The sequence below is a fragment of the Sitodiplosis mosellana genome, unplaced genomic scaffold (genome assembly GCF_009176505.1).
Source record: "Sitodiplosis mosellana isolate CC-2019 unplaced genomic scaffold, AAFC_SMos_1.0 Smas_scaffold_6226, whole genome shotgun sequence".
Taxonomy (NCBI): Eukaryota; Metazoa; Arthropoda; class Insecta; order Diptera; family Cecidomyiidae; genus Sitodiplosis; species Sitodiplosis mosellana.
The window spans coordinates 37,777-52,778 of NW_022601467.1; the positions used below are offsets into that span (position 1 = coordinate 37,777).

Below are 15,002 nucleotides of genomic sequence, written 5' to 3' on the forward strand. Positions count from 1 at the left end.
GAGAGAGACAGATAAGGACACAAACACTACAAGCAACAACGAATAAAAAATTAATAATAATCATAGCCATGCCTAATATGCGTTCGATGTTCGATTTTTATTGCGTTTCTTTGGGATGGCATTCCCAATTTGGTGATATGAAACCGTTCACTGTAGAGACATAAAGCAACAGCCGCACCAAGTGATCAGTCGCGACAAAAACAAAAACACATATACACACACAGAGATGGAATCAAATTAAAAGCGAACTCAATGGGCAAAACATATGATGCGGCAAATCATGATGATTTTTCTCATGATTACACATGGATTGCATCATCAGCAGAAATTAGTTCTTGATTCGCGGTGTCGCTCAATTACACCATTCAATGCATTGATCCGCAAATCAATCAGTCATGCATGAGTATGAATGGGCATGTTCCTACAAAGAGACTAAGAAAATGTGTAGTTTTTACTTTTGACACACACACACACACACACCGGTTAAAATGTTACTGTATTCATCGTTTTATTGGCTTTACAATGGCTAAATATATTGTAAACAAATGAGAATTATTTTTAGCACAATTGTTGATTATTTTTTCTACTAAGCCGTTGTGTTGATGTCCATTTCGGATTTGTGATAAACGGCTGTTTCGATGTACTTCATGTTTGGTGAGTTCCAAATAGTTTCGTCAATTTCCCGATCCAATGGAAAACCGAGTGGTCTGGCATCGATGTCACGACGACAATTGCTGGAACTAAACCAATCCTTTTGGATGACCCATGTGCTTGGTGAACGGTATTCGGTTATGATAACAAAGAGTTGAACAGCGAATCCAGTCTTTTTACCCTTCGGTAGCATCAAACGTTGTGGGAAACCGCAAGTTGATTGACTGAAATCGGCCGGCAATGTCGCTTCACCACTTAAGGCCGTCATTACTGTTTTGTACAGGACAAAATATGTGGTACGATCATTGGAGTAGAATGTGAATTGATTACTGTTGCGCGTGATAATTGAACGACCAGCTTTCAAGTCTACAATGTATTTATCGATTTCATAAAAGTTTTCACGATTTTCGTTGATTTCGATTCCATTTCCAGCTTCGTCAAATTTTGGCCCAATGAATACCTTGACAGAAGCTCTTTGTACCTTTGACGATGTTACAGTCAATTTCAATGTGAATGGTAGATGATTTAGACGCCATTGTCTTGCCTTGATCATCAAGTCCTCGCCCATCTTGTTAGCTTTCTTACCGTATTTGGTAAGTGGTCCTTTTGCTGGTACTGCCATCGGTTCAATATCGACTGCATTCGTGATGTCTGCATCAAATATGTCAAAATAAGTGGTCAGACGGTCCAGCTCAACACCTTCAATTGCGACACCTTCAAAACCAATTTCTTCTTCTGTGTACGGTTCAAGTTTTGTTTTCCATTGCAAATAGTAACGAATCAGGCGGCCATATAGCTGGTAGAAGGCTGGGTCACGCAAGCTAGTTTCGAAATGTTCCAAAACGCTTGGCAAATAATCGTCGGTACTGTAGTTTTCAATGGCTGTGCCCAAAAGCGTGCGACCCAATACTTCCAACAGACCAAAGAATTTGCTATCATTTTTGTATGGTGTATATTTGTACAAATCGGCAAAGTATTCGATATTTTCGGGTTTGCTGATATCAACAACCGTTCCGTTTGGCAGTGTGTAGAAGCGATGATCGATGGAGAATTTCACGCGATTCTCTAAACCTTCGAGCTTTTCAATCGAATAGTATGTTTCCTCGTTGTATGTGCTGTAGTAATTGTTGCGCACAGGGAACGATGAGCCTTTGTAGTAGGCGAGTGCTGGATTATAGCCGGTGCGGAATGGGACACGCCATGAAAATTGTGGAATTTTCCCCAAACCATTTGACAAACGTTCCATATAGTAACGAGCCAAAAGTTGTGCATGGGTATGCAAATAAACTTCGCCACGTCTATTTTTGAAAATTGAGTCTTTACTGTCAATCCAAAAAGGGTAATCGGCATGTAGGTAGAAGTACCACGTATTCAAACCAATATCTTCTGTGAAATAGGACAACACTTGTTCTGGGTTCGATCGTTTATTCCACCCGGTGTAATTCGATTCAATAATAAGCTCGTTTGTCTCGGCGGCTTTTTTACTCGTTGGGAAACCTTGCATTTTATTTGTTTGAGCTTCTTGAATGGTCTCGGCACTGAAGAAATAGTATGGATAGATTTCGTATGGTGCTGGTAGAACGATGCCTTCCATATCTGGTCGATGTAAAATGGCAACAGTGGATGCATAAATGAAAACACCTTCATTTACATGGAAACGGGCCCACACCAACACACGATAAAATGTATCCCAATTTTCGGCTTGATGTAACAAACGGAAAAGAGCAATCGCCTCTTCGATGTGAGATTTTTTTAGCACGGAAAATTCTTCGCCTCGCGCCAACAATCCGATTTCTTGTCGTTTCACATAATTACTCACAACTGTTGGATCCTCATACCACTCGCCCAAAGTTGTCCAGTCCACGTTCTCGGAATCGGCATACAACTTATTTTGTGTATCATTTTGATGGACATGTTGGAACACATCCAGAATCACTTGTTGTTTTCGTAAAAATGCATTTAACTCAATTGATTTTGGATCTAATTTTGCTGGCTTCAGCGGCAGCTTTGCATTTACGAAAGCAAATGATCCAGCCAATATCACAAATAGCACCAACGATCTCATTTTCTTAACACTGACTAAAGTTAGATGAAAGTTAAAATGAGCTTTTATAGTGCTTATCGCCGTTTCAAAACCAAATTTACGATTCGTTCATTTGATCTAACGGAATATTGATGATAACCTCAGTCAAAGAAACATTATTTGTCATTCAGTGTTGATTCAATGTCCATTATCAATGCCATTGCCATGGCGATTTAGCTAATACCCATCTATGAGTACAATGTTGTTGTCAATCAAAAACAATATTTTTTTGGCTGTCGTCCGAAGATCGTATGGAAAATAAGCGTATTCACTTAGTCACATCTTGGGGTTATCTTCTATATTTGTGTACCGAATGAAACCGAATTGGCTTGTTTCTAACATATAAACCGTGGAAGTTATTTTACAGTGAGCATCAATCTTAAAATTCAATCGCGTGATAATTGAATTGTTTATTTTCGTTTAGTTCAAATTAAACTCGTCATGTATTTACTCTTTAAATAAAATGTTTTTGTTTCCTCAATTGCGTCGACATCATTCCAACAGCTTCAATAATACCATCAGCATTTGGATTGCATTATCAATCAATGGAAAAATTCGATTTTCTAGAATAAAATAATCACACTGCATGCAATCGCATTGAATCATTGGAATCTGCCTTGTTCAACCCCCTCGAACTTTCAACGATGTGTGCAGAAAATAAGTCATGAAAAAAAATCGCAATTAAAAAAGGGTGACAATGACGGCCACAATTTGCTGTAATCAGCGCAGTACAGTTACGACAAAAATCAATGTTGGCTTCAGTTCAACACTTCAATCTTTGTGACATCGACTGAATTCTATATAGTTTGCTTTTTGAAATTCGACCGTCTCACATTTGAAATTCAATTTAACCACGTGAAATTAGTTAGTTTCAGTCATTTTCCCGTGGACTCTATACTTGAAAGAGAAGATTTATTTCAAATGAAAAGCACGTCCGTTGACGGTAAAGTCATAAAAATTACTTTGATCCCGATGTGGTTATTTTTGGACAAAAACTACCTTAGCCACTCATTCACAGAAAACAGAGTTTGCGCTCCGTTCTCCGTTGTTGCCGAAAAAATAAAACGTGAAATGTGACAAAAATTGAAATTTCGACTTATAGATAGAAATGAGAACGAAACCTATATTCACCTCGAACATATTTACGATTCCGAAATGTTCATTCCGACGCACCAGTTAAAAAAAAAGAAGAAAAAAACAATAAGCAACGAAAAATAGGCGAACACAGCTTAATTAGCGTATTAAGTCAGCCAGTGCAATTTTGCCGTTTATTCAAACATTTTCTGCTTATATTTTTTTTTTCTCGTTTCATTTGTGTTGTTCTTGCATTTTGTGTGCTTTTATGCGTCACAAATTCTCTCTCTCTTTCTCTCTGATTCGCATTATTTCTATAATGTTTCCATAATTTGGTTGAAAAGCATTGTGATTGCGTTGCGTTACACATAAATTACATCACATGGCAAACTCATACAGTTTGTCCGTGTGTATGGCGGAGAGTGAGGTCTGGCTTCCAATTATATGGTGTGCACATAGAGCACAAGGTGTGGCAGCTTCATTTCAAGCCATCTAAATACTGAACCAATTTTGGATGAATTGTCTTTGATTTTCAATTCAATCAATAATTTTCTTTTGTTGTACATTTTCGCCCAGTTCATACATGTTCGTACGTGTACGTGTACGTATATGTCCATGTACGTGCGTGAATGTATCGGTAAGCCCATTTTTGATGACTGACTGGTGATGTTGACAATCATTAGATCCGTTAATGCCCTTTTTTCAATACAAATTATCTCTCCTCTTTACATAAAACACACCTTCTTCTTACGACGGGAAGTATCTCGGATGAGAAAAAAACAAAACAGAACGAAATCAAATGGAATTAAGTCGATTGATTTGAAAAAAAAATTATTTGTTCTATTGATGGTAACCTCTGGTAAAGTTGTTCAATCAATTCTTTGATGGTATTATTGGTCCAAAATTGCGCACGTATATGGAGAATACGATCACATAGCTTTGAATGGCTTTTGCTCATATAAGTTTGCCTTGGGAATATTCATTGCACGTAAACATCCATTTCCTACGCAATTTTCACGCGTTTCATTTCGTTCCGTTCGGCAATTGAAAACACCTCGCGTGGATCGAATAAACTTCAAAATAAATCATTCAAAACAACATCGAGATAAGAATTGAATTCAAAGAATTCAAAATCAAAAATATATACTCAAACTCCACATCTAGTGTCACATATATATTTAATCCCATCCTAAAATTTAATTTTGATCTACTCATCATCAAATTATTGAATGTATTTTCAACATTTCTTCCTCTTTAAATTCGTTGCAGTTCAATTTCGTCGGACGAATTCTCGGCCCAAGAGGTATGACAGCTAAACAGCTAGAACAAGAAACTGGCTGTAAAATTATGGTCAGAGGAAAAGGATCAATGCGAGACAAGAAAAAGGTAAGTTTGAGAAAACAATTTACGGTTTGTATGGAAATCAGAACAATATTGTGAAATAGAGAGTAAATCAAAATGAGCTCTATAATAAAGACGCTTGCTTTGATCTATTTTCTGCGCCCAATATGAACACCGCATGGAAATGTGCTGTGTAGCGAGCTTCTCATTACTCAATCTTACTCGTTTTCACGATCATCAAAAACTGTGTCACTTCTGATTAATCAATTTCACATTTATCTTGTGCCATCTCAACGTTCTAAACGGAAGCGCCGAGTGTTGAGTTGAAATCGTGTCGTTCGATATGTTTGCGGCATCGTACAACCAGCAAAGGAATAAAAAGAAATGCAACAACAAAAAAACAAGGATGACGAAAAACATGATGTGATCCACTCGTATGAATCAGTCAATTCCATGGTAGATAGCTGCCACGGCCGTACGTCGTAGCACAACTGATTATGTCAACATGTTTGCGTTGTGTGCAAGCATTTTTTTCTTTCAAAATCAGGAGCAAACGCTATATTTAGTCACATTTTTATGGAACCATTATAACATACGACAATCATTCGACGTTTTTCTGCTGTCCATTGACGAAAAAATCGATACATATTCAATTCCTTGGGAATAATAAAAATGAAGGAAAAAACATTTCATATCTAATGATATCACACTGGAACACTATTACTCTGTATCGTCGCACACATCTTCGAATGATGAGTAATCAAAGCCATTGTACATATAAGCAAAGAAAGTGTGTGTGTGAGAGAGATATGTATTGAATCTGAAGGAGTCTCATCAGTGTCGACATTCGACATTCGACATTTTATTTTTGTCAGTTTTCTTGTATGTTTATTTTCCACGACATTTCTGTTTGCACGTCGGCTGTCGCCGATTTTCTCTCCTCATTTCACTTCGTTTCAGTTTATACTTTTCTTTTGCTTGTCTGTGATAAGATAATCGGTGTATACATGTGTTTTTCGAATAAGATTACAACGCGACACCTTGGAGATGAATGTGACAGCGTGCAAACACATCGAATCGAAGCGTGACGAGTAGCAAGATACTCGGCGCAATAGATGCTAACGTTGTTAGCTTTGGTGTTATCCAAAGTTATTTATTTGATACGCTTCCACCGCGACGTTTTTGTAGAATTTATTTTTATAATGCCCACATTTTAACAAATACTATGGCGAAAATAATTTGAAACGGATGCCAAAAACTAAGAAAAAATGTCAAACTCAGTTAAATGCCGAAAATATATGTTATTTTTGATGCGCGTTGATTGATATCGTGCTTTACAGATTGAGTTCGGTTAATCAAGCACAGTTAAATGAGTATTTTCATATTCTGGCGTATGGCCGTCCATCGTTGAGTTAACACCCAGATAATGTTGAAATTCTTGCAATGAATATGAATTGTTATTGTTGTATTTAGGAGGACGCAAATCGGGGAAAGCCAAATTGGGAGCATCTTTCTGACGAATTACATGTTCTAATTACCGTTGAAGATACAGAGAATCGTGCACACATGAAGCTTGAGCGTGCCGTTGAAGAAGTGAAGAAACTGTTGGTACCCGTAAGTACTCGTTGTTCAAATTTATTCTCTTGTTCTACATTTTATAGGTACTAGGTGTGTTGGCATATTAACTGATTCATCGAGGAAAAATTATCCATTTTTCCATAATGCGTTTACTTATAATCGGAACACACAAATTAATCGATTGTTGTATGCCATTGTAGCAAGCTGAAGGTGAAGACGAGCTCAAGAAAAGACAGTTAATGGAGTTGGCTATAATTAATGGTACTTACAGAGATTCAAGTACGAAAATAGCAGCTACAGGTAAATAAGCCGAAATGGTCTCCAAAAGTCAGATTTGGAAAAGAAAAGAGCATTGAGTTGAGCCCAAAAATAGGATCGTGTGTGCGCACATGCCATCTGAATAGGTTTTCAGCGTCAGAGAAGCATCGAGAAAAAGTCAGAGAGTGCATTGGTGCACACGCGCATTATATCATCAAGCGCACTCAATGCGATATCCACATATACGGAATGTGGCGTGCATTGAACCTTTCATCACACTCAATCTATTTTCGTTCTATTTTACGAATGGAAATCGTCCAGGATTGTTTTCTATGTGTGACTGGTTTTTAATTTCGTTTTCCTTGCGCTCATTTTCCGCTTGATTTATTTGTATGTGAGATCCACAGAATTGGTCGCGATAAATTCTCAAATCTAATCTGAGAAAAGCTAAAAATGGAACAGAGCGCTTAGGCTTGATTACAAATAAATGATGCAATCGGAGCGTAATACTCCTGCATACCAGCCCTGAGATGGGCCACAAAAGCGTTTTTGGATAGGGGATTACAAAAATCAATTCAGTGATCCCATATTTGAGAGAAGAAGGGTTAATAATCCATGAATTAGCAAGCACATCAAACTAATCCATGTGTCTGAAACAAAAAGAAATCACAGGTTTATTGTGATACATCTAACAGCGGTCGTTTGTGCGTACGCAGGGCTCAGCTGAATGGTCTTTCAAACAGTGCATTTGTGCTAACTGACTTTATATTTTCTTGATTCCTCCGAATGATCAAATGGTCTTAGATTCCCACATTTTGGCATGTGAAGAAGAATGGCGACGATTGGCACAATCAGCCGCCGAATCGCGCTTGTTATCCCCAGGAATGCAGGGTTTAACAGCTCAACAATTACGTTCACAAACAACACCTTTGGGAGCACCATTAATCTTATCGCCACGCATGTCGGTGCCCACAACTGCAGCCAGTCTCTTATCCGCTTCAGCGCCACCAACAATAGAACACCCAGGATTGATTTATGCCACACCATACGGCGACTACACAAACTACGCAGCTTTGACTGGAAATCCTCTCTTAACGGAATATGCGGATCATAGCGGTGGGTTATTTGCAAGATAAACAATTTTCTCATACACACAAAAAAACACACTCTCTTACGCTCTCAAGAGTCCAATCTACATAGTGAATTCTCTTAATAATTAATTACTCTTAATAATCGTAACGATTTTTGAACAGAAACAAAGTAGAAAATTAATAGTCCATAGCCAGTTTTCTTCTATCTTCATACGATGCATTTGAACAAACAAAAACTCGCAACCAACACACAACATCACACCATTGATGCATAAATGACACAGCAAATTCGATTGCTAACCATTTCGTTTTCCAACAAAGTCAAACTCGATCGCAAGCAATAATTTATTGAACAATGTTTCTTCAAATTAGATGTTAGCTAGGTATACATAGTGCAGTAGGCATTAAGCAGATTATCATTCGATTTTCTCCCCTTGTTTTCCTTTTCATTATGTGTTTCGGTATATTTTCTCTGTACAAATGATGCCACCATACCATTTTGTTTGTTTCGCTAAACAAAATTGTTTCTAATTTGGGTTTGAACAAAAATAATATGAAGTTTGCATGTATCATGGTTTTCACACTGGTGCAGAATTCATTGAAAGTAAAAAGAAACCTAAAAGAACACTACGAGCCAATCATTTCGATTTTGAAAACGTTTTGAAAAGAAGAGAAAAACTTTACATGATATGCATTATGTTGCGGTCACCATTTAAATACCATAGCTAAAAACATGTTATGCATGACCTTTTTTGGAGTTTGAAATTCGAGTGAGAAGGAACAATGAAAATAAAAATAGAAAAAAAACACTCGCTTCAATTGGTTTGGCCATTGTTCGATCTAAAATACTCAAATTGGCCTGATTCGCATCGTTTTCAATCGCTTTTATGTATTAAATTCCCCTTTTTCCGTTAAAACTTCCAAATGTAGTTTATTTGATTTGGCTGAAGAGTATTATTTTAAACGCGTTTAATTAATTTATAATCAATTGTTGTTTGGTGTGTCTCCAGCTAAATATATCCAATACTGAGCCCGCAACGACCCATTTTTAATAATGAACTACGTATTTCTGACTTGCAGCGCTTGAACAGCCATTCAAACGAATCGTACGGGTTTTTTATTTTTCAATGATTTTTTTTCGGAATTTTCTCAAACAAAAGCAATATCATTCGTTCCCGAAACTCATAACAATTTTCTAATACCGAATCACACACACATTCAACTAGCACACTAGCCAATGGCTGTGTTTACTGCTGTGTTTTATTCGTTTCATGGAATGGAATCACATTACGGGAGGCTCAGAATGATTTTCCGCTTTTGCAGTTTTGCTCACAGCGAATTTCTGAATGTTTGATTTATTTTTAAATTGATTTCCGAAGCCAATTTTCAGGCTCACACATGTTTCGTGTTTAAGACAGCAATGGGATTGGCAACCCGCACATACATCACTGTACTGTATTCAAATTCGAAATTATGACTCGATCTGCAACTAATAATTTCCATTTCAAATGAAATACACTCACTAATTGAAAATAGAATATGAAGAAAACAGAGTAGACGCCCAAAATTTATGATACACAATATTCTCTCTCCCTCTCTTTTCTCACCCTCCACCCTCTGAAAAATCCTACGGTTAATTTGCTGTCGCTCATCGTGTTCACTGTACTTCCTCTCTAATACGTGCAATGCAATAGAATAAATAAAAGCAAATACACTTTATTCCTCTGTTCCTCAGAACTTTGATGTAAACGTTCGCAATAGAACCGAAAAAGATTTTGCATTTATAATAAGATAGTTTGCTTTATTTATTCTAAAGCATCACAATTACTTTTGATATATAATTTTCCGTTTTTTTTCCCTGTTGGTTTGAAAAAAGCAGAAACACTTAACAAAACATGTGTATTTGGTTCGATTCATCTTTGGAATAGAGGACTTTGCCCAACTAGCCATCAGCCAAATTGATGGAAATGTTTAACTTAATTTATCATTCATTCATTCATTTTAACCATTTCTGTTCAATCCGTACCAAATCCACTTTTTCATCATATTATTTGCATTTTATTTATTTGTTATTTGTTTTTATGTTTATTTTTGTTTGTGTTTTTTTTTTAAAACGTGATTTTTCTAAATACAATTTTTCCAGTTGGTCGTTACTTGCATGCTGGTTCAGTGTTTTAGAAAAATTAAGTCCCTGGCCTTCTTCTAATTTTATTTCATAAAGTTGTAGTATTAATGAAAGTTTCCGTTTTTTTTAAATGAAACTTTAAAACTATATGAAATCGTATATTGTTAAATATATTGTTGTTGTAGTAAAATGGAAAGGTTATCATTTTGTAGCCAAAAGTAATTGGAAAGTGAAAAGAATGCAGTGAAAATTCGGCATGGCGATTGGAATTCCGACTCCTTTGACACAATGGAACTGGACTAAATGAAAAACGAAAAAAAAAAAAAAACAAACAAAATCCAATAAGATACAGTTCGAACGTGTGAAAATTTCGCACACATACATACACTCGAACACTCATTACAACAATTGACACAAAGTTACATTAAATAGTTACCAACAGCATTCAATGCATAGCGAATTCAGCCAATTTCCGTTACGAGTATTTCACTGGCATTATTTTAAATGCAACAACATTTATATATATATATAAATATACACAAATATGTAGTTTTTATATTGAAAAAGATGTTTGTTCGTAAGATTGTATCGAAACCATGGCCATGAGCTTTCCATCTTACGTATACTCAGAACTTTTTAGTTGATATTTATTGACACAAATCAATTTATGATATTTGACACATTCAGTGCAAATCCAATTTTCAAACAAAAAAAAATGATAAGATCGAATGCCATGTGGTGAAAAGACATCGGCTCACGGCCCGAATCGAAACTAAATACAGTGGATACCGATCGGTAAAGTGCTTACGAATGAAATCTTTTTTTTTGTGTGTGCTTGTAATGAATTTATGTAGATAAATGACAATGATTTGAGAAAGAAAAATATGAATTGTTGTTATGAGTAGTATGGAAAACCATTTTCAACTTTGTTCTCCTTGAATTTCACATCCAACGCGGTTTCGCAATCGCATACAATGGATTGACTAAATAACTCATTAGATAATGAAAACCGAATGTGAAATTCAAGCTGCAAATCGATCAATCTACAATCAATATATATTTTTATATCGCAACATTATCACGTTTAAGTATTTATTAGAAGATCAATAGTTTTCGATATCGTTATGAATGTTTGTTTTTTTCGTGCATTTTCCTATCGCAGCGGCGTGTCATTTGAATCATTTCTGTTTTCATCGGAAATGAAAAGGAAACAAGTGACGACGAGCTCAGCCACAACAACAGCAACACAAATAAAAGCAGTCCGTCCACTAAACTAGTCACTTTCAGTTTGCGTTAAAAAATATTTAGAAAGAAAAAAAAAACACACAATTTATGATTCTGTTTTCGACGTCACTCTCATCCGAAAATTAAAATTTCGTCGGCCTATCGTCGCTGTTCTGGAATGAGAAATGTGGTCGCGCCATCGAAACCATGTGCTCAATAAAAAAAAACAACATTTATGAATCACATATTCCGTTCACATTGGGCAAACGTCAACCGTGAGCTATTCAATATTTGGTTGTTCTCAACGCCTATTCATACGTTTTTTTTTTCTCATTCCTCGACATTCGTTGAATGAAACGAACGTGCAAATGTTCATAGCATTTGGCACGGGCGAAAGTGTACTGATATTTTTAAAATTCGGAATTGAATTTTGTATTATGATTAATGATTTCATGTTGAGACTCAGTTTCATTTACAAAAATTTTCTTTATGCACACCATTCCTGTCACCCATTGAATACACACACCGTTTCGATGAGAAATATTATTTGAATATTGAGAGATACGATGGCGACGTCTAAATGAATTATGTGTAACTACACCACGCAAACTGGTCACATTATCAGTGCCATAAATGTACGCCTGACAGTTCCTTATTTATGCCACAGCATATGAACGACTTATGTTTTTGAACTTATACTCACCAATCGAATGAAAAATTAATTTTAAGTATTGGAACATAACTGATGCACGTAAAACTGCTGCCAGCCACACGTCTGTTCGGTTTTGGAGTCCGTTTAATGATTTCCGAATTGAAACACACACAATCACATTAGAATGTAAATAGCTTTTATCGTAATTGTTGTTGTCGTTGTGGCTATACGTATTTTACATTTTCCGAACCGAATATTTGCTGGACGCAATTGCGTATTGCGTAAATGTTCATTGAAAATATGGAAATCAATCATGCTCGTCATGAGACCGTCAAAAGGTTTATTTACTTAATAGTTCGGAGATTTTTTTAGATCGTACTCTCTCGTTTTATTCGTAATGTTATGCAAACAAAACAAAAGTATCAGAGAGTAAATTCGATATAATTTTTTTTAGTTATTCTATGAATATTGGCCGGTTGTTCAGGTACTCTGCACAGTGAATCAATTGATGCAGAGTGTTCGGATAGATCGTCGCTTAATTTACATTGATATAATACTTTTTTTTTACATATACACAAAACAATTTTTTTATTAAAATTATATATTATTTTTCATAATTAGTAGGAGCAATTAAGCAACAAAGGCGCTTGCCAACCAGAGAACATCCCTATCAGAGAGCTGGGACTCTCTCTTAAACAAAAGCCAAGCAATGCATTGCTAAAGCAAAAAAAAAACCATAAAATGCATAATGCGAAATGTTTCAAATTCATCCAAGAGTCACTTTTGTTGTTCTGTGTGTACTTTTGTTGTTGTTCAGAGAGCCAAAACAAAGAAAACGTTAACTTGAAATAATCACAAGGTTAGTTTCAATTCCTCTATTCGTTCATTTTATTCCTTTTTTTCATTTCTTTATTTTTTTTTAAATTTAAATTTGAATATCGCTGATGTCGACAACTGACTGAGTATTTGATGGATGGTCAAATTTTACGAAGCTACAAGACCAAATGAATCTCAAATTGAATTTTTTTAATTTGATTATCTCTTAAACTATTGACTGGCACAATTTTCATCCATCTATTGCAGCCATTTTTCGACATCAAACATATTTATTTTCCGTTTTTATTTTTGTTTTTTTTTTTTTAATTTTTTTACTGTGAAGTTGTCTTTAAAGCCCACGAAGCATTCACAGTGCATATCGATACAAAGAAAAATAGTCCCAATTTCAAATGTTTTTCACAAAACCGTTTATTTGCTCTCCGCCGTTATTTGAAGTGAAGCGAGTTTTTCTTTAATTTCTCTTTAATTTTGATCCCTATCCCCTATCGATCTATCGATGATGAGTGATAGGCTAGCTTTAAAATTTCAAGTTACCTTTCAATGAGTTTTCGTCTAATATTGATTCAGAGATGATTGTCGATTTACATATTCATTGATCAAATGTTACACCAAAGATCCACTGCACATGTGAATTTGAATTTTGAAAAGAATTCTATTCGAAATATTTCCCCTCTCCAGACGCCCCCTTCCGTCAGCTAGTGACCTAGTTTTCTTCTCTCTCTCTCTCTCTTTTTTTTCACACAAGTTTATGTTGAACATTCTCAAATGGCAGTGAATATTTTTCACACCCTACACAGAACACACAGAATGTAGTGTGATAGAAAATTATACAAAATAGAATTTCCAGAAAATTGCATTTTCTTCTCGTGAGCATGTGAGAGAGAAAACTGACATTTATTTGACTCAGAACAAAGTTTAAAACAAAACAAAACAAAACAAAAGATTCAGCAATTTATTGCCAGCCTCTCTGATCGTCTGTACAAATAGATAGGAAACGTCAAACAAGAACAATAAAGCGTCACCTGGCGACTGGTTGGAGAAATAGAGAATCATGCACATAGTTTGCTGTAACAAGTATGCGTCTGTGTAAGTGCGTCTGTGTAATTCAAACGTTGAAAGTATGACACGTTGCACTTAGTCCCCAGGTGCCGCTGTATTGTTTACTATTTTCATGATCAGAAAGGCTGTTTATTGCAAGAATGAAGAAGACGATGACAAAAAAAAAACAACTTAAAGAATTTCAAATGCAAATACAAAAACACAACCATATATTTCCAGTAAAAAAAGTAATAAATAGTACAGTAAGTAGGCTTAAATGAAACGAATGAGAACAAATTGAGAATTTAGAAAATATTTTTGGTAGAAAATTAATTGTTGACTTGTGCCTTTGTGAACTAAGTGAAACATAAAAAAAACGAAAAAAAAAAACACGAAAGAGAAAATTTTATGAAAAATTTGTAATTATGACAAACCGAATTCGTCCAATATTACTTGATTATTCGAAATTGCTATTCGATTTGCATTTGATTCGAATATAAAAGTTAAGAAGAACCGAAAAAAAAAAACAAAAAAAGCGATGCATTAAATTAGTGTTAATTGTGAATGAATGTTTTCCTAGACGTACTTTTCGACGTACCATAAATTTCATTTTGTTTATTGAGTTTTATGTCACTCTTTTATTTATAGATATTTTAGTTACAATTAAAGAAGATCAACAAATATCTTTTGTTTGTTTATTTATTTTTTTTTTATTGTAAAGAAAACAATTTTTTTTCTTTCATTTATTTTCGTTAAAATTGATTTTCTTTTAATGCGTTTTAATTTATAAATAAAAAATAAAGTCGATTATCTTTTGAATTATCAACACCAAAAAAAAAACAGTCCATTGATTTCGTTTGATTTCAATTCAACGATTCCTGATTTGCATCAGGTGTTCATCAATAGGAGCACGCATTTCAAGCAACATTCATTTTTAAACTCGTGTGTTTTCACGTGGTAAATTGTTTTTCTTCAAAGCGATGCTTCCATAAGATAACTTGTGACAGTATCATATACATATATATTTCTAACTAAAAAATCTCCTTGAAT

At 35.2% G+C, this 15,002-nt stretch overlaps 2 protein-coding genes across 11 annotated transcripts in view; one reads left to right on the forward strand and one right to left on the reverse strand.

Moving 5' to 3' along the window:
• Positions 1-15,002, forward strand: part of LOC129578974 (protein held out wings) — a 34,532-nt gene that overhangs the window by 12,798 nt on the left and 6,732 nt on the right. For 3 of the 10 annotated variants that reach the window (XM_055468391.1, XM_055468389.1, XM_055468388.1), the window contains exons 4-8: positions 5,078-5,194; positions 6,623-6,763; positions 6,928-7,027; positions 7,790-8,101; positions 12,699-13,855. In XM_055468391.1, coding sequence (XP_055324366.1) covers positions 5,078-5,194; positions 6,623-6,763; positions 6,928-7,027; positions 7,790-8,101; positions 12,699-12,772 — 744 coding nt within the window. In that variant the 3' untranslated portion in view covers positions 12,773-13,855. Of the gene's footprint in view, positions 1-5,077; positions 5,195-6,622; positions 6,764-6,927; positions 7,028-7,789; positions 13,856-15,002 lie in introns of those variants that run through there. The other 7 variants (XR_008689174.1, XR_008689175.1, XR_008689177.1 and 4 more) reach the window with 5 other exon arrangements.
• Positions 484-3,403, reverse strand: LOC129578969 (larval serum protein 1 alpha chain-like). The gene has a single exon (XM_055468384.1). The coding sequence runs from the start codon at positions 2,714-2,716 to the stop codon at positions 587-589; it is 2,130 nt and encodes a 709-aa protein (XP_055324359.1). The 5' UTR covers positions 2,717-3,403; the 3' UTR covers positions 484-586.

What these genes read in the sequence shown, in the direction of transcription:
- LOC129578969 (XM_055468384.1), bottom strand. Translation starts at nt 2,716, where the DNA reads ATGAGATCGTTGGTGCTATTTGTGATATTGGCTGGATCATTTGCTTTC.